The 27,177-nt window shown below is 46.4% G+C and overlaps 2 protein-coding genes across 8 annotated transcripts in view; one reads left to right on the forward strand and one right to left on the reverse strand.

Moving 5' to 3' along the window:
* LIMK1 (LIM domain kinase 1) overlaps positions 1–27,177 on the reverse strand; it is a 317,283-nt gene that overhangs the window by 257,852 nt on the left and 32,254 nt on the right. The window lies entirely within an intron of this gene.
* Positions 19,511–22,065, forward strand: ABHD11 (abhydrolase domain containing 11). Of its 7 annotated transcripts, none has more exons than XM_081133846.1 (6): positions 19,511–19,808; positions 19,955–20,090; positions 20,759–20,932; positions 21,097–21,267; positions 21,370–21,551; positions 21,774–22,065. In XM_081133846.1, the coding sequence occupies exons 1-6, from the start codon at positions 19,672–19,674 to the stop codon at positions 21,904–21,906; spliced, it is 933 nt and encodes a 310-aa protein (XP_080989972.1). In that variant the 5' UTR covers positions 19,511–19,671; the 3' UTR covers positions 21,907–22,065. The 7 variants fall into 7 exon arrangements, with proteins under 7 accessions (XP_080989972.1, XP_080989974.1, XP_080989976.1 ...); XM_081133848.1 differs by having other exon boundaries at positions 21,820–22,065; XM_081133847.1 differs by having other exon boundaries at positions 19,604–19,790.

Raw genomic sequence — 27,177 nt, forward strand, 5'->3', positions numbered from 1 at the left:
AGACAGTCCTTCCTTCTCCCTCCCCTACCCGGGCTCCATTAAAGGTTATCTGTGCCAAGACAAGTAAAGAGCAGGTAAAGAAGAGAGCGAGAGCACTGGCCCTGCTGCTTAATGAGGAACCTTGGGCAAGTCACTTACCACCTCTCACTCTCATCTGTAAGAGACGTGACACTGTCCCTGTGATCCACATAAGAAGCCTGTAATGTAGGCATTACACAGTGAGGCCAATGATGAAACATCAGTCTGGAAGGGAGGAACCTGGAGCCATGGAAACAGTTCTGTCCAGTAACTGTCACCTCCCTGGGGCCCCTGGGCGTTCCCTATATCTCTGGCTACGATAGAAGTAGCTTTTCTTATTGCTTAAGCCAGTTTGACCTGGGGTTTCCAGCCAAAGGTGTCCTAACTAGTACAAGTTGGCTGCCATAAAAAAGGAATCAAATACAACGTCTCTTATGAAGTAGTTGTGCAGAAAAATCAAACCTGAATCTGATTGGTTTTCTAGATCAGGTTTCAATTTACAGGCCGGGCAAAGAAGAGAGGAGCACATTAACAGGGAATACAATCAGCAAAAGCCAGATGTGGAGAACTCTATAGGACAAATAAATGGGTTGGTTCTTCAACAAAAAATTTTCAAGGGGGAAAAATTGAGATGTAAAGAAACCTATAGATCAAGAGACTTAAAAGACATATCAAACCCTTAAAAAGTTGATGTCATTTATGAGACAATTAGAAATTTGAACGCTGAGTGGATAATTGATAATTGATAAGTGTAAACAAAATATAAACAGTGTCGCTTTAAAATGGAGCCAGAGCTGCCATGCCAGAGGAACTGCCTTGCACATCTTATAGTTCAAATGTTAAAACAGGGCAAAAAACCTTAGGACTGGGCCTAAGCAAACTTGTGCCTCAAAAAAAATACTGTTTGCAAAAATAACAAGAAAGCGGTTATTATGAATACTAGCTGATGACTATTGGACTGAAAATTTAAAACGTTATTTAGAATTAACATTACTATGTTATGCTACCTTCCTTCTATTGATGGAATTGTCCCTCTTCCTCTTCTTGTAAATACCTCTTGCCTTTATCTCCTAGTCAGAACATTATTTGAGCTTCTGCCTAAATTAATGATTCCTGAATGACTGTTTCTATTGATCTCAAATAAATGCTTGTTTGCCTCTCACTTTGAAAGGCCTTTTCATTTTTAAGTTATCACAAGGAATTATTACTTTTTAAAGTGTGTAAATGATATGATGGTTTATGTTAATAAACACACACACACAAAATAGTTCTTACCTTTAAGAGAAACATACTGAAATACTTACAGATGAAATATTTACAGATATGGTAACTGACACTTACTTCAAAATAATGTGCAGGTGGGAGAGGAGATACATGGGGTACAGATGAAACAAGCTTGGCCTTGAGAAGTCCTCATATATCAACAGTCACCCTAACTGTAAATGGACTGAACTCACCAATTAAAAGGCACAGAGCAGCAGGATGGATTAAAAAATAAGACCCTACCATATGTTGCCTTCAGGAGACCCATCTCAGCTACAAAGACAAACATAGGCTAAAAGTGGAGAGGTGGAAGGCAACACTCCAAGCAAATGGCATCCAGAGAAAAGTAGGTGTAGCCATGCTTATATCAGACAAAACAGACTTGAAAATAAAAAAGGTAACAAGAGACAAAGATGGACATTATACAATGATAAAGAGGACACTACATCAAAGTGACATAACACAATATATATGCACACAACCTGGGAACACCAAAATATATAAAGCAATCACTAACAGAACTAAAGGGAGAAACTTATAAGAATACAATTATGTTAGAGGACCTAAATATCCCACTAACAGAAATGGATAGAGCATTCAACCAGTAAATCAATAAAGAAAATCAATAATGAAATATCAGCCTTAAATGACACATTAGACCAAATGGGCATAATCAATATTTACAGAGCTTTTCATCCCAGAACACCAGAATGTATACTTTCTTCTCTATGCACATGGAACATTATGAAGGATAGACCATATGTTGGGGCACAAAACTGGTCTTAACAAATTTAAGAAAATTGAAATCATAGCAAGCATATTCTCTGACCACAACTGTTTGAAGCTGAAAATCAACAGGAAAAAAAAAAAGCTGGAAAAATCACAACTATGCAAAGATTAAATAACATGCTACTGAACAACTACTGGGTCAAAGAAAAGATCAAAAGATACGTAGAGAAAATATAAACGAGTGGAAGCATATACCGTGTTCATGGATTGGAATAATTAACCTCATTAAAATGTCCATACTGATAGGGGCACTTATAATATCTAAAGATTGAGCACCTGAATTAATCTGAAATATAATTATATCACTTGTAAGTTTCTTTTCTCTAGGCCTTTGCACCCGTATACTCCGCTTGATCCCAGACGAAGCGATTAAGGTGAGCAGCTGTGGACAACGTATCATTGAACAGGCATGGTCAGGCCGACCCACCCAGGAGTCAAGATATCATCTTATCGAGACATCTCTAGATGACCAAGAACAATAGTTTATGCCTGCAGACCTCTGGGGCTGCACAATAGCTGCATGCCATTCCCAGCCTCAGTTTACCCCATTTCCCTATATGACCCTATCCTTCAGGCCATTCCTTAAGATAGGTTTTGGCTGCTCATATGCTCCCTGTCTTCTTGGTCGGCTGGCCTTCTCAATAAATGCCTTATATGATTCAATCCTGCCTCCATTGAATTGGACACAAAGACAGGCAGCCCAAACCCCACTGGAGTTTCCTGGTAACAATACTACCCAAAGAAATCTACAGATTCAAAGCAATCTCTACTAAAACACCAATGGCATATTTCACAGATCTAGAAAAAATATTCCAAAAATGTATATGGAATCAACAAGACCCCAAATAGCCACAGCAATCTTGAGAAAGAAAAATAAAGTTGGATGGATCACAATACTGGGTATCAAACTATACTACAAAACCATTGTAATCAAAACAGCCTGGTACTGGCACAAAAACAGGCATATAGACAAATGGAACAGAGCAGAGACCTCAGAAATCAACCCACACCAATATGGTCAATTAATATTTGACAAAGGAGGCAAGAGCATACAATGGAGTAAAGACAGTCTCTTCAATAAGTGGTGTGGGGAAAATTGGACAGGTATGTGCAAAAAAATGAAACTAGACCATCAACTTACACCATACACAAGAGAAAATTCAAAATGGAAAAAAGACTTAAATGTAAGTTGCAAAACCATAAAAATCCTAGAAGAAACATAGGCAGTAAAATCTCAGACATTTCATGTAGCAGTATTTTCACCAATACATCTCCTAGGGCAAGGAAAACAAAGGAAAAAAATAAACAAATGGGACTATATCAAACTAAGAAGCTTCTGCACAGCAAAAGAAACCATCAACAAAATGAAAAGGGAACCCACTGTATGGGAGAACATATTTGCCAATGATACACCTGATAAGGGGTTAATTTCCAAAATATACAAAGAATTCATACAACTCCACACCAGGAAGACAAACAATCCAATTAAAAAATGAGCAAAGAACCTGAAGAGACACTTGTCCAAAGAGGACATACGGATGGCCAATAAACACGAAAAAATGCTCAGTGTCGATAATCATCAGGGAGATGCAAATTAAAACCACAATGAGGTATTACTTCACACCTGTCAGAAGGGCTCCATCAACAAAACAACAAACAACAAGTGCTGGTGAGGGTGTGGAGAAAGGGGAACCCTTAGTACACTGCTGGTGGGAATGCAGACTGGTGCAGCCACTATGGAAACCAGTATGGAGGTTCCTCAAAAAATTAAAATTGGAACTGCCATTTGACCCAGCGATCCCACTTCTTGGAGCATATCCTAAGAATCCTGAAACACTAATCAGAAAGAATATATGCACCCCTATGTACATAGCAGCACTATTTACAATAGCTAAGATCTGGAAACAGCTCAAGTGCCAATAAGCAGATGAGTGGATGAAAAAGCTGTGGCACATTTACACCGTGGAATACTATGCAGCTGTAAAAAAGAAAGAGCTCATACCCTTTGAGACAGCATGGAGGAACCTGAAGGGAATTATCCTAAGCAAAATAAGCCCGTTAAAAAAAGACAAATATCACACGACCGTACTTATATGTGCAATCTAATGAACAAAATAAACTAACAAACAAAATAGGTCCAGAATTCATGGAACAAAATAAGTGATCTCAGTGGGGAGGGGGAGAGGGGACGGGGAGAGATTAACCAAAGAACATGATTAGATAAAGAAGATGTGGTACATATATACAATGGAATATTACTCAGCCATGAGAAAGGATAAATACTTCAATTTTCAACAACATGGAAGGATCTTGAGTGTTATGCTAAGAAATAAATCAAATGGAAAAGGGCAAGAATCATATGATTTCACTCATATGTGGGATATAAAACAGAAAACAAAAAACAAACAGAACAAACTCATAGACACAGACAAGAGTATGGTACTTACCAGAGAGGAAAGGGGGGGGTGGGATAAAGACGGTAAAGGGGGCCAAATATACAGCCACAGGAGGCTAGATTTTGGATGGTGAGAACACAGTGCAATATACAAATGATGCATTATAGAATTGTACACTTGCACGGCCGGTGTGGCTCAGTGGTTGAGTCGACCCATAAACCAAGGGATCACCAGTTAGATTCCCAGTCAGAGCACATGCCCGGGTTGTGGGCTCAGTCCCCAGTGGGGGGCGTGCAGGAGGCAGCTGATCGATGTGTCTCTGTCTCATCAATGCTTCTCTCTCTCTCCCTTCGACTCCCTCTGAAAAGCAATGGAAAAAATATCTTCGGGTGAGGATTTAAAAAAAGAATTGTACACTTGAAACTTATATAATGTATTAAACAATGTCACCCCAATAAATTTAATTTAATTTAAAAAAGATTGGCCTTCAGTTGATAATTGTTGGAGTCGGGTGATGGGTATATGGAGGTTCCCCTTCTATCTCCCTTCATATATGTTTTCATATTAAAAAGTTAAAAGAGAAAAGGTAGATCTGTATTGACATAGAAAAGAGACCTCAGAAATACCTTCTTTCTCTTGCATTATCAAATGTCACCCCTTCTCTACTGTATCCTTCACATCAACATACAAACATGTTTAGGTATTTCTGGGTTTTTTGGTTTTATTCTGTATTAAGATGTTTTTATATTTTTTTAGAGAGAGAGAAGCATCCATTGGCTGCCTCCTGCACACCCCACCAGCGATCAAGCCTGAAACCAGGGCAAGTACCCCAACGAGGAATCAACAGACAACCTTTCAGGGCACAGGATGACACCCAACCAACTGAGCCACACTGATCAGGGAGGTATGTCTGTTCTTTAAAAAGAAAGAAGTTTCCTTGACTTCACATTTCCAAACAGATGTCACCCCATTTCTCTGCTCACCTTGTCAAGAGTTATCTCACCCCAATTTCACTTCTTCCCCACCCACATGCCAACCAGCCACTCCGGTCTGCTCCTGTCCCCTCTCTTTCACAACTTCCAGCTGCTCTGGCAAGGTCCCCAGAGGCCTCCAGGTTGCCATGACCAATAGCCATTTTTCAGTCTGGGACTTACAACTCTCAGCAATTTTTGACATAGTTGACTGCTCCCTCCCCTTCAGGACCATCATTTATCCTGCCCTTTGTGACAGCATCTGCACCTGGCCTTCCTCTTCCCTCTCTGCCCACTCCTCCACCTCCCTTCCCTGGTCTTCCTCTACCTAACTGCAAGGGTCCTCCTTCCTGGGCCCTCTACTCTTCCTCTAATGTGCTGTTGTCCCCTCTGATTGTCTCACCCATTCCCATGGTTTTAACACCCTCTGGCTTTTGGGCTTCTGCTCCAAGCTCCCCATTCAGGCCTCTTTGGATACTACCGAGGTAGTGGAGGGCAACTGTTAACAGCATGGCTCCTAGAGCCCAGTCACTAGGGATTGGATCCTGGCCTGCACCCCCAAACTTTGTGATCCTGAGCAATTAATTAACCTCCCTCTGGCTCTATTCTCTCAGCTATAAAGAAGGGATCGTAAATAATACACATACCCTTTCACAGTCATTAGGGGGATCAAATGAATTAATGGATATAAAGCACTTAGAACAGCGTTTGGCACATGTTAAGCACTCAGTGAATGTTAACTATAGTCGTCCCTCAATATCCCCAGTGGGATTGGTTCCAGGACCCCCACAGGTACCAAAATTCAAGGATAAGCAAGTCCCTTATATGAAATGGGGCTGTATTTGCATAGAGAGTACAGCAGGGTATGCCTAATACCACTTCATTCATGTGGATTCAGCCTAGTGCTCAGTGTGCGGCAAATTCCAGTTTTGTTTTTGGAACTTTATGGGATTTTCCCCCAAGTTATCGTTGATCCACAGTTGGCTGAATCCGTGGATGTGAGGCCCATGGATATAGAGGGCTAACTATATTAAGATGTCTCACTGGCATCTCGAATGTCTCATTAACATGTCTCAAGTGGAACTCTAGATTCTCCCTACCACTGGTACCCTGTAGAGAAAAAAATAAAAGAAATGTTCTTCTCTCCCGGCCAGTGTGGCTCAGTGGTTGAGCATCGACCTATGATCCAAGAGATCTTGGTTCGATTCCTGCTCAGGGCACATGCCCAGGTTGCAGGCTTGATCCCCAACAGGAGGTGTGCAGGAAGCAGCCAATCAATGACTCTCTCTCATTGATGTTTCTATCTCTCTCTCCCTCTCCCTTCCTGTCTCTCTGAAATCAATAAAAAATAGTTTTAAAAATAAAAAATAAATGTTCTTCTCCAGACTTCCCCATCCCAACAGAACTACCCACCCATCTGTTCTGTCCAGAAACTTGGGAGTTGTCCTTGATTTCTTCCTTTTCCTTATCACCATCTTCCTCTCTACCCACCCAATTCTTAATCAAATCCTACTGATTCTAAGTCAAAATATTATCTCAAATCTGTCTCTCCCTCTATACCTCCACAGCCATCTCCCAGTCAAAGATTACCATCATGTCCTAAGTAGACAACTGCAATAGCCTCCTAGCTGATTTCCTCCCCCCCCATCCATTTCCTTTTTAATCTGTCCCCCACCTTCTCCCATGCAGCCAAACATCCCCATGAAAATGTAAATCATGTCTCTTCCTGCTTAAACATTTCTCTTCGAATAATGACCAAATCTCCTACCAGTTCCCTGCTTGGACCAACCCCAGCCCACCTCATATATGCCTTTTCTCCCCTTGCTTTCTTTGCTCCACCTTCCTCTAATAAGGAAAGGTCTTGTGCACCTCAGGGCCTTTGCACTTGCTATTCTCTCTACCTAGAACACTTTACCCCTGGTGTTCATATAATACAACTGCTTCCTTCTTATCCTTCAGATTTCACCTTACCTGAGGTCTTTCCTTATCACCCTACTTATTAGCTCCCACCCCAATTATTGAACACAGCTCTCTGCTCCCTGAATTGATCACTATTTGTACTTACATATTTATTTCTTTGTTTATGTCCTATCTTCCCCACTGGAGAGTAGAAGAGCTGGAAGATTTTGTTTTTGTGTTTTTTGAGAAATAGGTACATGTTATTGCCATATTCCTAGCTCTACAATTCATACTTGGTATTAGCAGGTGCTCAGTAAGTATGTGTTGGATGAATTATTGGATTGTTGATTTAAAAAGAAAGTCAGTTTGGCCCTGGCCAGTTAGGTCAGTTGGTTAGAGCATTGTCCCCAATATGCCAAGGTAGTGAGTTTGATCCCCAGTCAGGGCACATACCAGAAACAACCAATGAATGAATAAATAAGTGGAACAGTAAAGCGATATTTCTCTCTCTCCCCCTCCTCTCTCTCTAAAATCAATAAATAAATATGTTAAAAGAAAAAGAAAGTCAGTTGACAAAAGTGTATAGCAGTGTGGCAATTATGAAAGTCAGTCCACAAACTCAGACATTCAAGGACTTTATTCCCTGGATATTCCATTCTTCCCAGGCAGTTGGAAACAAGTTGAACTTTAATTCTCCTGAGGTCGAACACAGTTCCAGGATATTCAGCAGGACCCAATTTGCTGAGGGGAGGGGAGGGGGTGGGGGGTGGGGGGGGTGGAGGTTGGACAGCATCCAGCCCTCAGGCAACAGTGATCACTGCTAAGACATCACCATCCAGTCTCATTGGCCCCTTCAGTCTTGTGGTTTACACTGTCTGTTTGGGCTTGAGACCTAGGAATATTTTATAAGCTGCCTGTGGTCCTGCCTGCCTAGTAAACCCCTGAGCCATTTCTCTCCGGGGACCCTGCCAAGAAGCAGGTGGTAGACCCCTCCCCCCTCTTATTCTTGGCCAAGACACTTGTCTCTGCTGAGGCATTCCCTTCCCCTCAGGGCTTCAGCTTTGAAACCAGCTTTTCTACTTTCGGGTCTGCCACATATATGCATCCCCGGGGCAATGAGCACAGAACCCAGAGGCAGAAAAACAGAAAAATGTAGGAAGGAAGAAACTACATTAACGTAGAAATACATTATATGTTTGGAAAAGATCATGCTGGTTACCATTTAGGGACTGGAGGGGCCAAAATGGACAAGCCCAGTGAAGAGGCAGCAATGCAGGGGAGAAATGAGGCCACAGAGATGGAGAGAATTGGGTGGATATCAGAGCTATCTGGGAGATAAGAACCAACAGAACTATGTGAGGAATTGGTTGGGGGAGGTAAGGAAGGAGGAGGCATCGAGAATGACTCCTAAGATTCTGCACTGGGAGATGGGATGGCTTTGCCATGGCACAAGGTGTTCCCACTTTTGGAACATTTTCCTCAACTGTAACCCCTTCTCTTGGCCACCTCCTACTCACCTTCAACTCTCCATTCAAGCATCACTTCTTCAGAGCCAGCCGCCTTACCTGACCCCAGGGCTTGTCAGATTCCTCAGTTTTATACTCTCACTTTCCTTGGTGTATTTACTCGGTGTGTGATTACATTTCCATTAGTATAGGTCCCACCAGACTGCCAGGTCTGTGAGTTGATCTGGGCTCACCCTTGCATCCCCAGTGCCTAGCATATAGTAGGTGTTCAATAAATGAAGGCTTCAAAATGCAGAGAGAGGAGGCTGGAGTGTACCTTGCAGGCTGGTGTTTCTCAAGGGGGAGTGGAGGTTTCTGGCTTTCAAAATACAAGGATTCCCAACAAACAAGTGTTGGCGAAGGTGTGGAGGAAAGGGAACCCTTCTGCACTGTTGGTGGGAATGCAGACTGGTGTAGCCACTGTGGAAAGTAGTATGGAGTTACCTCAAAAAATTGAAAATGGAATTGCCTTATGAGCCAGTGATTCCTCTTCTGGGAATTTATCCAAAGAAACCCAAAACACTAATTTGAAAGAATATACATACCCCTATATGTTCACTGCAGTGTTATTTACAATAGCCAAGATCTGGAAACAGCCCAAGTATCAATCAGTAGATGAGTGGATAAAAAGGCTGTGGTACACTTACAAAATGGAATACTACTCTGCTGTAAAAAGGAAGAAAATTTTTCTCTTTGCAACAGCATGGATGGACCTGGAGAACATTATGCTAAGTGAAATAAGCCAGTTAGAGAAAGACAAGTACCGTACGATTTTGAAAGGGGCACTTATAATGTCCAAAGATTGGGCACCTGAATTAATCTGAAATATAATTATATTACTTATAAAATTGTAGAACACATATACTTATGTGAGCAGGGATTTAAGTTTTTTTTCCTTAAGCTTCTTTCTCCTAGGCCTTTGCACCCTGCACGCCCCTTGATCGTGGACTGAAGCAATTAAGGATGTGGTGCAGGTGTGAACGATAGGTTAAGATATCACCTTATGGAGACATAGCCCGCCTCACGACCAAGAACAAAAGAATGACATCTGCGGACTTCCAAGACTGCAAGTAGCTGCATTCCATTCCCAGCCTCAGTTTACCCCATATAGCCCTATCCCTCAGGCCACTCCTTAAGACAGGTTTTGGACGCTCATAGTCTCCCTGTCTTCTTGGTTGGCCGGCCTTCTCAGTAAATGCCTTATAGAATTCAACCCTGCTCCTGTTGAATTAGATACAGCGACATGCAGCCCGAGCCCCACCAGGGTTTCCCAGGAATATATTTTGGCGATTCCACCAGGACCCTCCTCTGAGCCCTGAGGTGAGCCCCTTCGGGGAGTGCCAAGGACTCTGGGTGGTTGCCTGGACTTGGGAGACTTCGTGCAAAGCGCCTGCGGAAACTCCCCAGCAGCTGCCGAGTTATTTAGGGGGGACTTTCCTTAAGCGCTTATGAACTTTCCCAGTCGCCTTCGCTGTTGGTGAATCGGTGTTTGCTGGGCTGCTCGGATCTGATCGGTAAGTCCCGGGCACTGTAAGCCAGGAGTGGCATATTTAAGGTAGCTTCTGTCTCTGTGTGTGTTGTTTGTGGGTGTTGTATAACTCGAAAACATGGGAAATGCTCTGGCAACCCCACCTGGCAGCCCGCTGGGCCGCGTTCTGGTGGACTTCTGCTTCTGTAACCCCGTAAAGGGGGGCATCTGTTGTCTGTAGCCTGTTGTCCCCTATCTGGGGTGAGCTTGGCCAGCTCCTGGGTGCAGGCGGCCTCTCTCGGTCCCGCCTGGTCTCCGCACCCCAGCCCGATCTGCTTAGGGGCAAGACTTAGCCCTGTGGGGTGCAGCCCTTCGGTCTGGTGTTCTGTCTGGCTGTGCACCGTAAGCCGCAAGTGGTTGTCTGACGGTTGTATGTCTGTCTGTTGTGCACATCTTTAAATATTGTATATTAGGGTAGTTTTGCCTTGTGTAACCTTGCCTAAAGTGTGTTTAAAGATGGGAGCATATCCCACTTTGCTGGAGTCCCCAGCTGAACCCAGGCAGGAGGAGGGGATTGGAGGAACTTGCTGCCCTGCCCTCCTCTCAAGGCATCGGCAGCCTAAAATGCTTAACTAGTGAGAGTTTTGTCTGTCTGTCTGCAGTGTGACTTTGGTTGTAGATGTTCTTTGCTTGCATTTGTCTTTTTAGGGACTTAGTCTGCACTTCACCGTTTATGACACTGGGAATCCTGTCTGCTGCCTGGGCTTTGCGCAGCCTAGAATGAAGGTCTTTGCTGCGCTGGGTTCGTGTGAGATAAAGATTCTAAGGCTACTGTCCCAGTCCCTCCTTTTGAGAGTATTCATTCATTTAATTCTTTTGTTTCTTTTTTAAAATAGGATAAGATCTCTTCTTATGTACGAGATTTCATATTATTATATTCTACTCAGAAAGAAAAATATGGGAAATAAATCTTTTTAAACCCCCCAAGTTTTTCTCCCAAAAAGGCCAGAGCTGCTGAAATGCCCTCAGGCAGAGGGAAGGACCACACCCACTCAGTAAAAAAAAAAAAAAAAAAGGTATTTTCACTTTGAGGCTGCCTGAAGCTCAGGAGTTACAAAATTTGCCAAGAAAATGCCTTGGGAAATAATAATTGGGTTTAAAATCTCATAAGGTTGTTAAGGCATAAAAATTATATATAACTAAAATGAAGGGTCTTTATAAGGTTTTTCAGTAATAATTATATACATATATAGAGTTTTCCAAAGTCTTTGGTAATTTAAGACTGGAGTTTTGCTGGGTTAAATAGTAAAAATTATTAAATATCTAGGTATTTTGAAATAACAGGATACTAAAATATTAATTGGTCTGAGTTTGCCTACTTTTAGCTTCTTATTACACAGAATCTAGAGGATGGATTTGAATCTGTTAATGAATATGTCTTGCATTTTATTTGAAATATATCTTTTAAAAATGTGAATGTATTGCTAACCTGAGGAATGTTAATTAATTACATGCCACCTAAAAATTGAGGTTTGTAAGTGTTAAGAATTCTAACTAATTAGAAAGAAATTGTATGGTTTTGGTAAAAGAAGGCATGAGGCATGGAGATGCATTTTGAAGGGAAAAAGAAAGTAAGTTGCTCTATTTCTGAATGGGTAAGAAGGTTTGTGAAAGTTGTAGGAGGGTTGTAAAGAGAAATCTTAAAAGGAAATTATAGGTAATCTGAATAATAAATTTAATTAGATAAGTGAATCTAAAGTGAACTAATACAGGATTTGTTTAGTCCTTTTCAGCCTGTTAAAAAGTCTTTCCTGTATTTGCAAAAGTTTTATAAATTATTAAAATGGTTATATGTTATGTTATATTAATCAGGTACTTGATTACTTAAAAAAAAAAAAAAAAGAAGCCATCTTTTTAATCATGGGAACTGAAGTTGTACTAGTCTGTTTGTGTTTAATATCTCTTGTCACTTGACTCTAATACTGTTTTGTAATAATAATAATAATGATATATGATCTTTTGGTCCAATAAGTTTGACAAACTTCCCAGGGTTTGAATTTTAAGAAACTTTTTCTTGACCCAGAACTGGCTTTAGGTCATCCCAATAGGCCCTAGAATGCCTGAAGGATTTTGTTTTCTCTCCTCATGAAGGAAAAGCTTATACTTAAGGTACACTGAGGCTTTGTCAAGTAAAGAAATAATAACTATATTCTATTTATATATACATGTTATCCAAATAGATGTAAAAATCTCCAGGAGTCTAAAATTCTAATATATTTTCATTTATACCTTTAATTGTTATTCTGGAATATTGTGTTTTGCAGAAAGGACAGGATTCCATGTCAATTGCATTATAATTAAATCCATACCATGTCATTTTAAATTTCTTCTTGTTATATAGAGATAGTCACTGTTCTGTTGTAATGCATTTGCAGAAATGTCACATCTTCTGAGGGATCCATGGGAAGGACTCTGACTTATTTTAAATTACATATCTCAAAGGGGATGATCAGAATAAATTTTCTGACCATCCCCTTTGAACTGGATGAGAATTATTAGAACTGTATAGAGTATCTGGATTGATAGAAGTACTGGCAAGAAAAATCAGGAGAGCCCAGCTGTGCATGGCTCAGCAGTTGAGCATCGACCTAGGATCCAGGAGATCAGGGTTCAATTCCCGGTCAGGGCACATGCCCAGGTTGTGGGCTAGGCAGCCGATCAATGACTCTCATCATTGATGTTTCTATCTCTCTCTCTCCCCCTCCTTTCCTCTCTCTGAAATCAATAAAGATATGTTTTTAAAAAAGAAAAATCAAGAGAAACAAAAATTGATTATGGGACTGAATGGATGGAAAATAATTATAGTTTTAGTAACTTTTGTTAAAAGTATTTCTGATTTCTAATCTTTCTGTTTTTCAGACATAAGGAAACTTGTTTCTTTTCTTAAAGCAATTAGGTAAATTATATTTTTCTCCCTACCTGATCCCTCCAGAATTTGGCAATTTCTTAATGAGTGAGTCATGGCAATACGTTTCTTTGCATGAATTCAATAAGACCAGTTTTCAATTGTGGTTTTATTAACCAGGACTTAGACTGGAATATCATGTCTGAGACAGATATGTCTGGACCCTGGATGTCACCAGAAAACCTCAAGAAAATGAAGACTGACTCTGAAGCCAATAAGAGCACCTTGGAGAAAGCCTGGTACCTTGCTTGGTCGTATGGTTCAGGGCAATCTTTCCAGGTAAGGGATGAAGGTTGTTTCATGGGAGATGGCAAGGAAAGACCCTCAAGACATTTTGGGGACCTCAAGAACTTGAGGAATTCACCCGAGTCTATAGGTATTGCAGGCAAAACCTGATGGCAACCTTGGTAGCTCGGCTTCTTTGCCCTGAGGAGCTAATTAAAGCTCAATCATGAGATTCCAGCAAAGCAGATTTAAAAAAGCCTATATGGTCAAGTGCTATTCTTATTGGGTTCATATAAACAATCAGGCCAAATTAAAACTGAATAATACAGTAAAGAGATTGCTCTCAGTTCAGCTCTTTAATAAAATGAGGGTGATTTTGGGGGGAGGGTAATTGTTTCAATAGGAAAACATTAGAACTGAAATGTCTTTTTGTTTTGTTTTTCCTTCCACAAGACCATTTGTCATAATTCTTGTTGTTCTAGCTTTGCCCCAATAATACTAAAATTTATAACAGTTTGTCTCCACCAGGTTACAAGCCCTACTTGTACTCAGGGAAAACCACCTCTAGATACCACCGCAACCTCCTTTTGTGCCCAGGCCTCACTGTCCCTCTGACAGGGAGCAAGGATCTCTTGGCTCTGAAGGAAAACATCACCCCCTTTCAACAGGAAGTAGCTATAAGAAGAGATTGCACCCCTCTTCTCTGAAATAATTCAGAGCCAAGATCCTTGAGGGGGATGTAGTCAGACAGACATAAGCAGAGCAAGGACAAGGGGCCAGGTACAGAAGGTCATCAGGGTAGAAAGCCCCAGGTGCCTAGCAAGGGGCAATTAATTGTAGGTAGGGTGGGGCCTCCCCACCAGCAGGGCCTGTCTTAGTATGACCAGTGGGTCATGCGGTTTGGACTCCCTGACCTTTCCTCCCTAGAGATAGCATCTAGGCCTCAGGAAAAGTTGGGAGCCAAAACTATGTCAGGAGACTCATCTGCATTGGGAGCAGATGCTACCAATTGCCCTGTTGTTGCTGAATGGGATCATACTATGTTTTCTATTAAAGTAGCAGGAGGTTCCATAGGAGACTGTGTATACTTTACAGGATGTCCAGGAAACTGTTTGTCTTTGAAAAATCAGCAGCAATTGAACTGTTCAAAAGAAAATTCCTCTATATCTTATGGAAATAGGCATGTTTGCCTTCCCCCTGGTTGGTTCCTGCTCTGTGGTTTAACAGCATATCTTATGTACCTATGAATAGTGCTGGAGGCCCTTGCACCGTTGGATGCTTGACTGTAACATTGCCACAGAAGCCTCATCCTCAGAGGGTGCGCCGTGAGCTCACACTAGAAGAAAACTGCGATGGTGAAGTACATCTGTTCAGTCAGGCTGAATATATCTCTATGGCTATATTTGTCACTCCAGTAATGGTAGGATTATTGGACATTGCCTGGTGCTATGGTAAAAGCTCTGAATTCTACCTCCCAGGCTACAGCGGCTATGGGTCAGGAACTGGGGCAAATAAGAGAAGCCGTCCTAGAAAATCAAGCCGCCATTGATTACTTATTACTCAGACACAATCAGGGGTGTGAAGATTTTAAGGGTATGTGCTGTTTCAATCTAACTGATAACTCTGAACTCATAGAGTTTAAGTTACAAAAGTCCAAGATATTCTTTCCCACGTTAAACAAAGGGAAGGCTTCTTTACTAAGGAATTTGCTGCTCTTACATCTTTGCTACCCAGCTGGACTGGCATAAAGGAAGCCTTCCTCATATTTCGTTCTTTATTATGATCTGTCTAATATCTTGTTGTATTCAGTGTATGCCTCTCTTTTCTAGCGCATGTCAATTCATAAGACCTAGAAGAGGTAATTGCTGCACTGCAGAAGCAAAGATTTTAGCACTGAAGCAATATGATAGATTTAAGAATAAGGTTTAGTATAGTGTAAGGTTGATCACTAACAACTAACTTACCTAATCAGAGGGGGAAATGATAGGGGCACTTATAATGTCCAAAGATTGGGCACCTGAATTAATCTGAAATATAATTATATTACTTATAAAATTGTAGAACACATATACTTATGTGAGCAGGGATTTAAGTTTTTTTTCCTTAAGCTTCTTTCTCCCAGGCCTTTGCACCCTACACTCCCCTGATCCCGGATTGAAGCAATTAAGGAGGTGGTGCAGCTGTGAACAATGGGTTACGATATCACTTTATGGAGACATAGCCCGCCTCACGACCAAGAACAAAAGAATGACATCTGCGGACTTCCAGGACTGCAAGTAGCTGCATTCCATTCCCAGCCTCAGTTTGCCCCATATAGCCCTATCCCTCAGGCTACTCCTTAAGACAGGTTTTGGACGCTCATAGTCTCCCTGTCTTCTTGGTTGGCCGGCCTTCTCAGTAAATGCCTTATAGGATTCAACCCTGGTTCCGTTGAATTAGATACAGCGACATGCAGCCCGAGCCCCACCAGGGGGTTTCCTGGTAATTTCACTCATATGGAATTTAATGAACAAACTGAACTACTAAGCAAAATAGAGATGGACTCAAAGAGAGCAGGCAGACAGCTCTGGAGGTGGGGGGATTGAGGGAAAAAAATAAGAAAAAAAATACAAGGATTCCCTCTACCACCTCCATTCCAAAAGGGAAGGTGCTCTCACGCCACGCACTTTAAGAATCTATGCACGCGTTGAGACTGTTACTGGGAGTACAGTGACTGTGCACTTGGGTAGAAAAAAGTCGACAAACAGTTGCTGTTAGCAGGGCCTGTCGGAGGTCCCGGAGCAAAAAAGTGAGTGGATGAAAGCAAGAGATCAAGGCCCTGTGGGCCTGGGGGAAGCTTGGAGGGGCAGCCGAGGCAGAGAGGCCCCCAGAGGTGCTCTTAACACCAGAGCTATGGGATAATCATGTGCAGTCCCTGCCTTCAAACCACGGCCCCCAGGGGCTTCGCCAACCCGCTCTGAAGAAAATAGACACTCGGAGGAATCCACTGTTGTGTGGTTCGTGAGTTTGCTGTTTTCCTCACGGCTGTGTCTGGAAAGGTGCCTGTGCGTAGAAAGGCAGTTAGTAGAGACGGTCCAAACGTGTGGATTGTTGAAGGAAGAAAAGAAGAAGTGAATCATCTCAGAGCACTCGGTGAGTCTGGGGGAGACCCAGGGGATTACCACTCCCGTGTGGGAAAGGTGCATTAAACAAGATAATGTATGTGAAAGTCCTGGCAGCTTAATAAACGCAGATTCAAAATCTGCGAACAGAAGCTGAGCTGGGGGGGGTGGGGGGGGAGGGATGAGACGGGAGGAGGCTAGTGGGAGTCACGTAGGGGCCCCCTGGGGACAGCCCCACGGGAAACCTCCAGGGGCGTCCCGGAGCCCCAACCAGCCCTAATAAGATTGACACTGTTGCCCCACCCCGCCAGCCCGCAGGAATTTGCCCCGCTGACCTCCCCAGGCGCACTGCGGTCACCATGGCGACCAACCCGGGAACAGGCGGCCTGATTGTCCCCGCTCAGCCCGGCAGGTGAAACCCTGGTCACGTGACCGATACCGGTCCAGGTGCGGTTACGGGACACCCGCCACCTCCTCGCTTTAACTCCTTAGACGCCGCCGCCTGCAGGGTGCAGTGGCCCTGCCTCCGCAGGCCGCACCCCTTGGGCCCAAGGTCCCCAATTAGAAGGCAGGAGGACTTCACTAGAAGTCACTCCGCCGGGGGAGGAATTGGGGCTGGCTACGTGATTGGAGCTGGGCTACTTCACCTCCCCATCTACGTTTTCACTTTACAAGGAAGGTTGGGACTACTGGGGACAGGGACACAGATGTGTAGACTTGACCTCCTCAGAGGTAGTGAATTATTCTGCACCTCAGTTCTCCCCCCACCACCTCAGCATATCCAGGACTCAGAGGCTTCCCCTCTAGCAACTTAACACTCAACCTCCCCACAAGAGGGAGGCCCTCACCAACAGGGGTACACTGGCCTGTTCCTAACAAGCTGGGGTTGAGGTGGGCAGCCCCCAGGTTGACCCTTCCTCCCCCAACACACTATCACCAGAGTTCTTCCCAGGTAGCAACAAGAGAAAACCTCCAGCCAACTGGTTTTTCTGCTTGCTGATCTCACCCTAACCAGCCACATGACAGGGTTGGGGGGGGGGGGGTGTCTCTAGGTTGTTTCTGCCCTTAGACCCAGAGTTCTAGTTGGGGTCTGATGCCAAGGGTCCTGAGCCAGGCTCAGTTTACCGGGCTAGACAGGCTGGCATGGGGGTGGAGGCATTTAAAATACTACCTTTCTGAATCACCAACATTATACGAACTCCCTTCCTCTTCTTCCACCAACTAGAAAAACACTGCTTGATCCACTCTTGGAGGACCCCTCCCAGGCCTTGGACCAGCCCCCATCCAGGGCTCAGATGTCCTTATCACTCCTCTAATGATTATGCTGGTAACAAATGATAGCACCACCTGGTGTGTGTAGAGTCCCGGGTGACTTCAAAGCCCTCAGATTAGAACAAAACACCTGCTAGTCCTCAGGCTGAGTCAAGGTGGGAGCCATTTATTTATTAGGCCTTAGAGTTAGAACGCCTCCTACTGGTCCTGACTCCACCCAGCTTACCCTAAAGCTGGAAAAAAAGGTCCCTGTAAGCCTTGCTAGCCCAAGTGTCATCTCCTGGAGGGGGCACAGATCCAGCCACCAGCTGAACCTTCACCTAAGCCTCAGCTACTGCTCTGAGTCTCTCCAAGATCGTTCAGTAAAATTACAATTGCACTTAGCACCAGATGTACAAAACATGGCTCTGGCATCCAGGAGCCGGCAGCCTCTGGCGGACACAGAGGCCAGCTCTATAATACTGTATAGTAGACTCATATGCTTTAAGTACATAGGGTGGAAGAGATTAGTTTCAACCAGGGAAATCTGGGAAGGCTTGAGGAGGAGTTGGCAGTTATCCTAGACTCTGGCAACTGGGTAAAGACCTAAAGGGAGGTATGCAGTGTAGTTCTCAGGGTGCCTCATTGGGGAGTAAGAGAATGGGGAGCATGGGTGGAAATATAGGTAGGATCATACTTGGGAGGCTTATGATGTAGTGATGAAGTTTCAACTTTCAAGTTTAGGGATGGGGAGTCCCGGAAGGTTTCTGAGCAGAATACTATAGAAAGGGGGGGAGGGATTATTTCTTTATTTCTTTACTGGTAAAGGGGGACGGAGGGAGTTTGGGTTTTTTGTTATCCCCCCCCACACACACATTGCTTTTCTGAGAAACAAAGAGGGAAACATCCATGTGGTGCCTCCAGCTCCTGCTCCCACGCCCACAGGGGCGGGATTGAGCCTGCAACGAGGTACGTGCCCTTGACGGGAATGAACCCGGGGACCCTTCAGGCCGAGGGCCCACGCTCTAACCACGGAGTCAAACAGGCTAGGGCCGCGGCCTCCCCGTTTGACTCGCATTAGGAAAGGCAGACCAGACGTTCCGGTTTGCCTGTTTCCCCATCTGTAAAGAACGGGGGTGGCGGATAGTTGAAGATAACCTTCAGAGTCCTTCCTAGCTCTTTCTCTAGCCCTCGACTTCAGGATGGGTAAGAAGTACTTGTCTGTGCTGCCTGAGTCGCCGGGCTGTGGAGCCCTGAGCCTCCAAGCAGGCGCCCCGACTGTGAGAGCCACTCCAGGTGCCTCTCCAGCGCCCCCCCGCGGCACAGAAAGTACGGCACCCAAGGCGGTGCGCGAGGGCGGAGACGCGGACCTGGTGCGGCGCCAGGCGCAGGTGCCTCCTAGGCTTGCCAAGAGCCTGCCCCGCGGCTGCCCAGAGCCCGCATTAAAACCCAGGACATCCACAGCAGCTGGGACGGGATTCCGAGGCTGCAGAGCCAAGACTCCGCGCGCGGATTCAGCGCGGGGCTGCGCGGAGTTTCGGCCGGGGGGGGGGGGGGCGGGGGGGGGTACCAGATCCTTCAAGGCTCCACCCAGGGTGTGGCCAGGGCCAGTGCTCCGGGCTGGGGGCGGAGCTGGCGGGGGGCGGGGACTGTTGTCTGGGATTACGTAAGGAAATGTAGCGAGGGCGGGAAATTCCGCGATAGCAGGAGGGGCGAGGCCCGAGCTCAAATGGGAACTGGGCGGGGCTCAGCAAAAGCGGGAGGCGGAGCTGGGGCCCAGGACGGGCTAGCGAGGTGCCTGCGGGGGAGCGGTTCCAGGCATGCTCCGCGGGGTCCGCGCCTGGAGGCTCCCGTATGGGGGGCTCGAGCCCTCCAGGACCTACTTCTCCAGGTTGCCTATCACACCCAGCAGCAGTGGCCAAAGCGGCGCCGAGCCGAGGTCAGTCAAGGGCACCCGGTGAGAGATCGTCCTTTAACCAGCCTCCTCTGGTGCAGCCCCGACGGCCCCACCTCCCCTTCTTGGGCCCGCCTTCTCCCAGGCCGCTCCCCCAAACCTGTTCCCCATCCGGCTCAGTCGCCCCCCATCCTTGCTCCTTCCTCCAGACCCGTTCCGCTTTCCTACAAGCTTCTGGATGGGGAGGCGGCCCGCCCGGCCCTCGTCTTTCTGCACGGGCTCTTCGGCTGCAAAACCAACTTCAACTCTATTGCCAAAGCCCTGGCTCAGCAGACTGGCCGGAGGGTGAGCTTCCGTCCTGCGGAAGGCGGGGCTTGGTGGGCGGGAGCCAGAATGAGGCCGAGGCGGGGCCGGCTCCTTTGCCCTCACCGCGGAACGCAGGCTGAGCAGTGGCAGGTCTCAGCGAAAATGAAAGGAGAGATTGACCTTCTAAAGATGGAGCCTGCAGGGCAGGCCGGGGCCCTAGATGGACCCCTTCATTCCCTCGTGCTTCCATCCATCCAGTCCGTCTCCATCTGCATGCTTCAAACTGAGCTAGGCTCCACTGCCCAATGTCTAAACGCCAACATCCTCCCCACTAAGGGGGCCAACCCCCTGCTTGTTCACCAGGGATGACAGGGGACTTATCACTTCTTATAGCAATACATCCTTCCGTGCTTCAACTGTTGGAAATTCTTGGTGTCTGCTTTCTCTGGGGTTGCCACCCAGCCAGGCCATACCTTCAGAGATGTCATGCTCCTCCTGCCTTCTCTTCTGCGTCAGCGATCCCAGATTCCCCATCTGGGCCTCCTAGGTCTGGGAACTGGGCCCTCCCACCATCTGGGTCCTTCTTTTGCTTCAGGATTTCTCTCCAGGTTCTCCACCCCCTCAACCTGCAGGTCTTCCATGCCTTTGGCTGTCCATGCCCCAAATATGGATGCCAGTGCTGCCCCTCTCTCATCCCATTCCCCCAGGTGCTGACAGTGGATGCTCGGAACCATGGTGACAGCCCCCACAGCCCAGACATGAGCTATGAGGCCATGAGCCAAGACCTGCAGGACCTCTTGCCCAAGCTGGGCCTAGTGCCCTGTGTTCTCATTGGCCACAGCATGGGAGGCAAGACAGCCATGCTGCTGGCACTACAGAGGGTGAGTGCCAGGGCTCCCTCCCACCCACTATAGATCCTGAGTGCCCAGTAGGCAACCTGGGACTCAAAGAAGCCTGGGGTAGCCAAGTTCAGGATCACAGAATTATGCCTGTGACCCACTGTGCATGCCCTAAGGCTGGTCCCCAGTCCAGTTCTCTCCCACAGCCAGAGCTGGTGGAACGTCTAGTTGCCGTGGACATCAGCCCAGTGGAGACCACATCCAGCTCGAACTTTCCAGCCTACATGGCAGCCATGAGGGCCATAGATATCCCAGATGAGGTGTCTCGCTCTTGTGCCCGCAAACTGGCTGATAAACAGCTCAGCTCTTTAATCCAGGTGATACCCTCAAACCCTGGGATAGTGTGGGTTGGGACCTGTCAAGGGAAGAGTGGCAGCCCAGGTCTCACAGGGAGCACCCGCAAACTGTGCCCCCCACAGGACATGGCCGTCCGGCAGTTCCTGCTCACCAACCTGGTGGAGGCAGACGGGCGCTTCGTGTGGAGGGTGAACTTGGATGCCTTGGCCCAGCACGTGGACAAGCTCTTGGCCTTCCCACCACAACAAGAATCCTACCCTGGGCCAACCCTCTTCCTCCTTGGTGGAAACTCTGAATTTGTGCAGTAAGCCAGGCTGTGTGGTAGACAGATCATGCCTTATTTACCTAGTCCCCAGTCTGGGAAGCCTGTCTTGGGAGGGCCTGGGTGTGGGCAGTGAGCTCCTGAGAGCTTGGAAACACCACGGGGCACTTGGCTCTCCATCTCTTCTGGTCTGTCTTCACTTTTGTTTCTCTTCCCATCTCCCCACTTTCACCCCTTCTTGGCGGCCTTCTCTTTGATGGACAGTCCCAGCCACCATCCTGAGATTAGGCGACTCTTCCCTCGGGCCCAGATGCAGACCGTGCCTAATGCTGGCCACTGGATCCATGCCGACCGCCCACAGGACTTCATGGCTGCCATCCGAGGCTTCCTGACCTAAGAGGTGCTGGCCAGAAGGATCGTGTTTGAAACCCCAGGTGTTAAGGCCCTGCAGCCTGTTCCCTGTTTTCACAGAGAAGGACTCAGGCGACACTAAGAGGGCACAAGGTGCAAAGGTGGTCGGACCTCAAGTTTTAATGAATAAAGATACTGCTCTCAAGGTTCTGGGTTGAACTGTCTCACCACCAACGCCCCCACCAACGTGGGGGAAGTTGGACCCTTGGGGCCCTAGCTGTTCCAGGTTGCATGGGGGCTCTCAAAGTGCCGCTGGACTCTCTCTGCAGCTGACTCTCGACCCGCTGTCTCACCAGCCACTGCATGTCCTCCTGTGGGCAGGAGAACAGGTTCAGGGGAAGACCCTGGGCCTGTCTCCCTGTGCATCCCAGGCCCAGCTGGCATTGCCACCCTACCTCCCAGGCCTCCACCTCCTGCCTCAGTCTCAGTTTCTCCTCCAGGACCTCCAACAGCTGGGCCTCCGCAGCTCGTAACTTGGCTTTGCATGTGTCCAGCTCAGCCTCCACTGCCTGCTTCCTGCAGGTGGCAGGGAGAACAGCCTGAGGCCTAGGACTTACGGATCTGATGCTGGGCCCTGGGGGTTGGCAAATATGGCCACAGCCCCTGCCTTGTGACGGGTGGCTGTTTGTGTGTCTTCCAAGAATGCTTGACTTCCCCCTCCCCTCTTCCAGCAGAATAGAGTCCTGAGGGTGAGCCACCACTGTCCCTGCAACCCACCCCCACAAGCAGCTGCCTCTCACTTGGCAATGGCTTCATCCCGCTCCTGGAGGACTTGGTCCAGCGAGGGCTCTGTCTGGGTGTCCCCCAGTGCTCCAGCCGCTTAGGATTCTGGGCTCTGTTGTAGGGCAGTAGAGGAGGGAACAGTGATCTTGGGCTTGCCTGGATGAGGTGCCCCACTCTGGGCCCTTCCACCCTGGCCTTGGTCCTGATGCTGATATCAGGAGGGGAGGGGTCTGAAACACTCCATACCTGCCCCTCAGTGCCCCAGTCTCATGGACTTGTGAAAGTAGAGCAGGGGGACTTATGCCACCGTGAGGAGGCAGCAAGTGTAGCCCATGCCTGGCCTAAGGATAAGCAGAGAGGACACGGTGTTTGGATCCCCAAGGAGGAAAGGAGTTCTCACCTGACCCCCTGGAAAGAGAGAAGGTGGGTTGAGGAGGATACTTACCCCTCAAGGGCCCCAGACAGAATGGGTGGCCTGGTGACAGAAACTCTTGTCAGCTGGGTGGGGCTGTTGGAGGACATGGCCCTTTGCCCTCCCTTCCTGGCAGGGCACTCCCTGTTAAGCCCTGCCCCGGGGAGGCAGGGCAGGTCCCTGATTCCCCTCCTAGATCCTGGAACCCTCCAGCCAGGCCTAGAGCCTCACTTGTGTTCTTTACCCCAAGGGGGTGCTCTACCCACATTAGGAAATGAGAAAGGAGAGAGCCATGGCTGCTCCAATGCTGAGAGACCAGTGCCCCAGCCCCCCAACTTGAAGGATTGGCATCTTGGTACCTTGAGTGGCATTTCCACACATATAACTATAATCTCACCTTAGCAGAAAAGAAGGGAAACGTTTAACCATTCCTGACGTGTTTCTCCTAACATCTCGAATGTCCTTCCTCCCTAGCAATATTGCTCTTTATTCCTCCAGTATTTCCACCATTCTGATCCTTGAGCGTGGGTAGGTCTGCTGTGCTCTGGAGGAGGTCTTGGTGTTCCACTCCTCCCTCAATGTGATTACTGAGCACATCAGTGACATCAAAGGTGTAAAGGAATTTTCCCCATTGAGAGGCCTCTTCAGCAAGATTACAGCTTGAGGATTAGGTCCTCAACTGAGCCCTAAGAGGGAGTAGGGGAGGTGGAGGAGGGTATAGCGGAGATAAATGATGATGGATGAAGGCTTGACTTGGGGTGGTGAACACAATACAGTGTACAGATCTGTTGTGGAATTGTACACCTGAAACCTGTACGATTTTGTTAACCAATGTCACCCCAATAAATTTAATAAAAAGAAAAATAGTTCCTCCAAGACCCCCCCACCAGGAAATCCCCTGCAGACATGACTCCTGGTTATCCATAGGTCTTACTCAGTCAGGTGTACCTCCAACACCCAGACTTGACCATTTCTTTGGTTGAACCCCAGGTGAAGAGGTGAGGTCGAGCTGTACTCCCTAATGCAACACCCCTTTTGTTGAGATTCAGTATATTTCAAGAGGCTACTCTGTTCCATGATCCAGACAGGACCCTGCTCTCAGGGGTCCAGGACTAGCAAAGGTGAAGCACAGATGTAATCAGAAAAGGGTGTCGGGGGTCCAGGGACAGTGGGAGCACAAAGGCCCCTCATCCCCAATTAGTCAAAGGGGTTCCACAGAAGCTTGTCCAACATGAATCCTGCAGGCCAGCAAGAGTCAGCCAGGGGAAGAGCTAACACTCTTGCCATGCATTTTTAAAATTTTTAACTTTTTATTTGGAAACAATTTCAAACTGCTCTTCGATGTCCAAAAAAATATCCTTTTAGGGTAAAAAAAACCAAACAACTAATATGGTATCAAGCATTGTACCCAGTTGTCACATCTCTCTAGTCTCCCTCTATCTAGAACAATTTGCAGCCTTTCTTTGAGTTTCATGGCCTTGACATATTTGAAGATTACAGAGAAGTTATTTTAAACCATCCTTCGCCCTGGGTTTGTCCAATCCTTTCTCATGATTAGACCACTGTTACACATTTCATGAAGAAATATCACAGAAATGATGTTGTGTTCTTGTATCTGATATATTCAGAACCATGTCTGGTTGTGGTAATGCTGATTACTTGATTGTGATTGTTAAGTGTTGGGGAAGGGAGGTACTTTGAGATGTAGAAAGTTTCTTTTCTTCATCCCACTTTCATTCATAGGTTTCAGCACCCATTGATGTTCATCCATCACAAATTATTTTCTAATTTCACCATTTCTTCTACATTTATTTATTGGCAAATTGTCCAAAGGTTTAGGTTTGGTCAATGGGCGCCCCTTACTGACCGCTTGTCATTTTGATACGTGCCATCGTCCTTTGAACACTGCCTTTCTTTCTGGCTCAACAAGATCGCCCAGGCTCATCTTTTTCCCCTTCCCCAGCCCTAGAATTAGCCATTTCTGCAAGAATACCTGGTTTTGTGTGTGTGTGTGTGTGTGTGTGTGTGTGTGTGTGTGTGTGTGTGTGTGTTGGTGGCAAATAGTATTTAAAAACCAAGATCTGGTTGTTAGGTGTGCTTGTTGCAATTAGGGTAATCTCTGCTCCCAGGCCCACTCAGTAGGCACATGTTTATACACACAAACACACATTAACAACCATGTTTATTCCTCTAGCTGTGTGATGGTTGATTTTATGTGTCAGCTTGACTGGTTAAACATTATTTCTGGTTAACATTATTTCCGAGTGTTTCTGTGAGTGTGTTTCTGGAAGAGAGTAGTATTTGAATTGGTGGACTGAGTAAAACAGATGGTCCTTCCCAATGTGGGTGGGCATGATCCAACCCGTTGAGGGCCTGAATAAAAAGAAAAGGCAGAGGAAAGTTGAACTCTCTCTCTCCCTGGGATACTGGTCTTCTCCTGCCCTGGAACTGGTACTTACATCATTGGTGTTCCTGGTTCTCAGGCCTTTGTACTCAGACTGGAATTGTACTACCAGCTTTCCAAGTCTCCAGCTTGTAGGTAGCAGATTTTGGAACTCAGTCTCCATAATCCGTGAGTCAATTCCACATGATAAATCTCTTTCTCTATATTTATTCTATTGGTCCTGGTTCACTGGGGAACCCTAACTAATAAAATATACATATATAGAAAAAAGTTTACATTTAGAGCTTAAATTCCAGTCCAACAGCATGGGGTTTATCCCAGCTTTCCCCCTTTACATATTTTACCCCCTTGCCCCAATTGTCTTCAATATATTTCATAATTTGTTCAATCTCCCTGTATGTGGCTAATCTCCCCAAAACAAGTGGGCTCCCTCTGACTTAAATGCCCTCCTTATATGGGTTCAGCTTCTGCAGGGCTGCTTTCCTACACCCTACTCCAGTGCCTTCCTCACGCACCCCCCACAGTTCTGCCCCAGTGACAGTTCTGTTGCTGAATCCTACACAAGCTGCCTCCTCTTCCTCCTCCGGACCCCTACAGCCCTGTAATTCCCATCATTGTCTTGTCATTGTCGAGATGTTTCTTCCACAAGCCAGAGGGCTTCTGAAAGGCTGGTGAAGACTGTCTGCATCCCAACCGGGGCACACGGGTACTGAGCTGTGATGACAGCGGTGTGGCAACACCGGCCTTGACCAGCAGGTGGCAGCAGTTGCCAACATCATGGATCCAGTGGGCAGGGGGCCACCTTAGCCTCCCAGCCTGAGAGAGAGAAACCTAGAGGACTTGAGAGCTTTCAAATGCCCAGCCTTTCTCCCAGTTTTCCTCTACGGGAGCACTGATCATTCCAGCGTGCAGGTATTTACCATTCACTCCACAAATACACTTTCTATGCCAGCCTTGAGGAATCAATAAGAACATGACCCAGTTCCTTCCCTTCATCTAATGAGGGGACAGACACCCACCACAGACAATGTCCACACAGGACAATAAATGCTATAATCACACTAAGTGCTATTCTTCACCTGGTCACCTCCTACTCATCCTTTAAACCCCAATTCAAATGCCCTGTCTCTGTAAAGTGGTCCCTGATCGCAGGGAGCTTGGCTGCTCTGGGGAACCATGGCATCTGTGTAGCAGTGTCTATTTTAGCCCCTGCCATGTTCTGGCTCCTCTGTCTCTGCCCACCCCTCACCTGTCAGGGAGTATTCCACTTCCACCTTTAGTCCTTGTGTCTCCTTCCGTAGATGCGCACGCTCGCACTCCCTGGACTATGGCCCACAACATCCATCTCCACACAAAACAGACTACCCCTGCCTCCCAAGTCTCCAGCCAGTGTTCCACGCCAACTCCACATCCACTATTTACATGTCTTCCTGGGTGTCAGGGCTACACATCCTGGTCTGAATTCTTCCCCTTCCCTGGATCTGTTCCTCCTCCAAGCACCAGTTCTGCTCTTGTCTGCACACAATCAGTCACCAGGACCTGTTGCCCCTAGTTCATAATATCTGTCATTGTTTTCATGTTTTACAACAGACATATTCTTTTAATTAGTGAAATAAACTATAGTAATATTAAGTAAATCTCTTGAGTGCCTTTGACACTTTTCTGCAGCTGGACGGGTCCTGCTTTTATTCAGACAGTTACGGTCTCTGGTCTCTCTC

This window comes from Miniopterus schreibersii (genome assembly GCF_964146895.1).
Source record: "Miniopterus schreibersii genome assembly, chromosome: 3".
Classification (NCBI taxonomy): domain Eukaryota; kingdom Metazoa; phylum Chordata; class Mammalia; order Chiroptera; family Miniopteridae; genus Miniopterus; species Miniopterus schreibersii.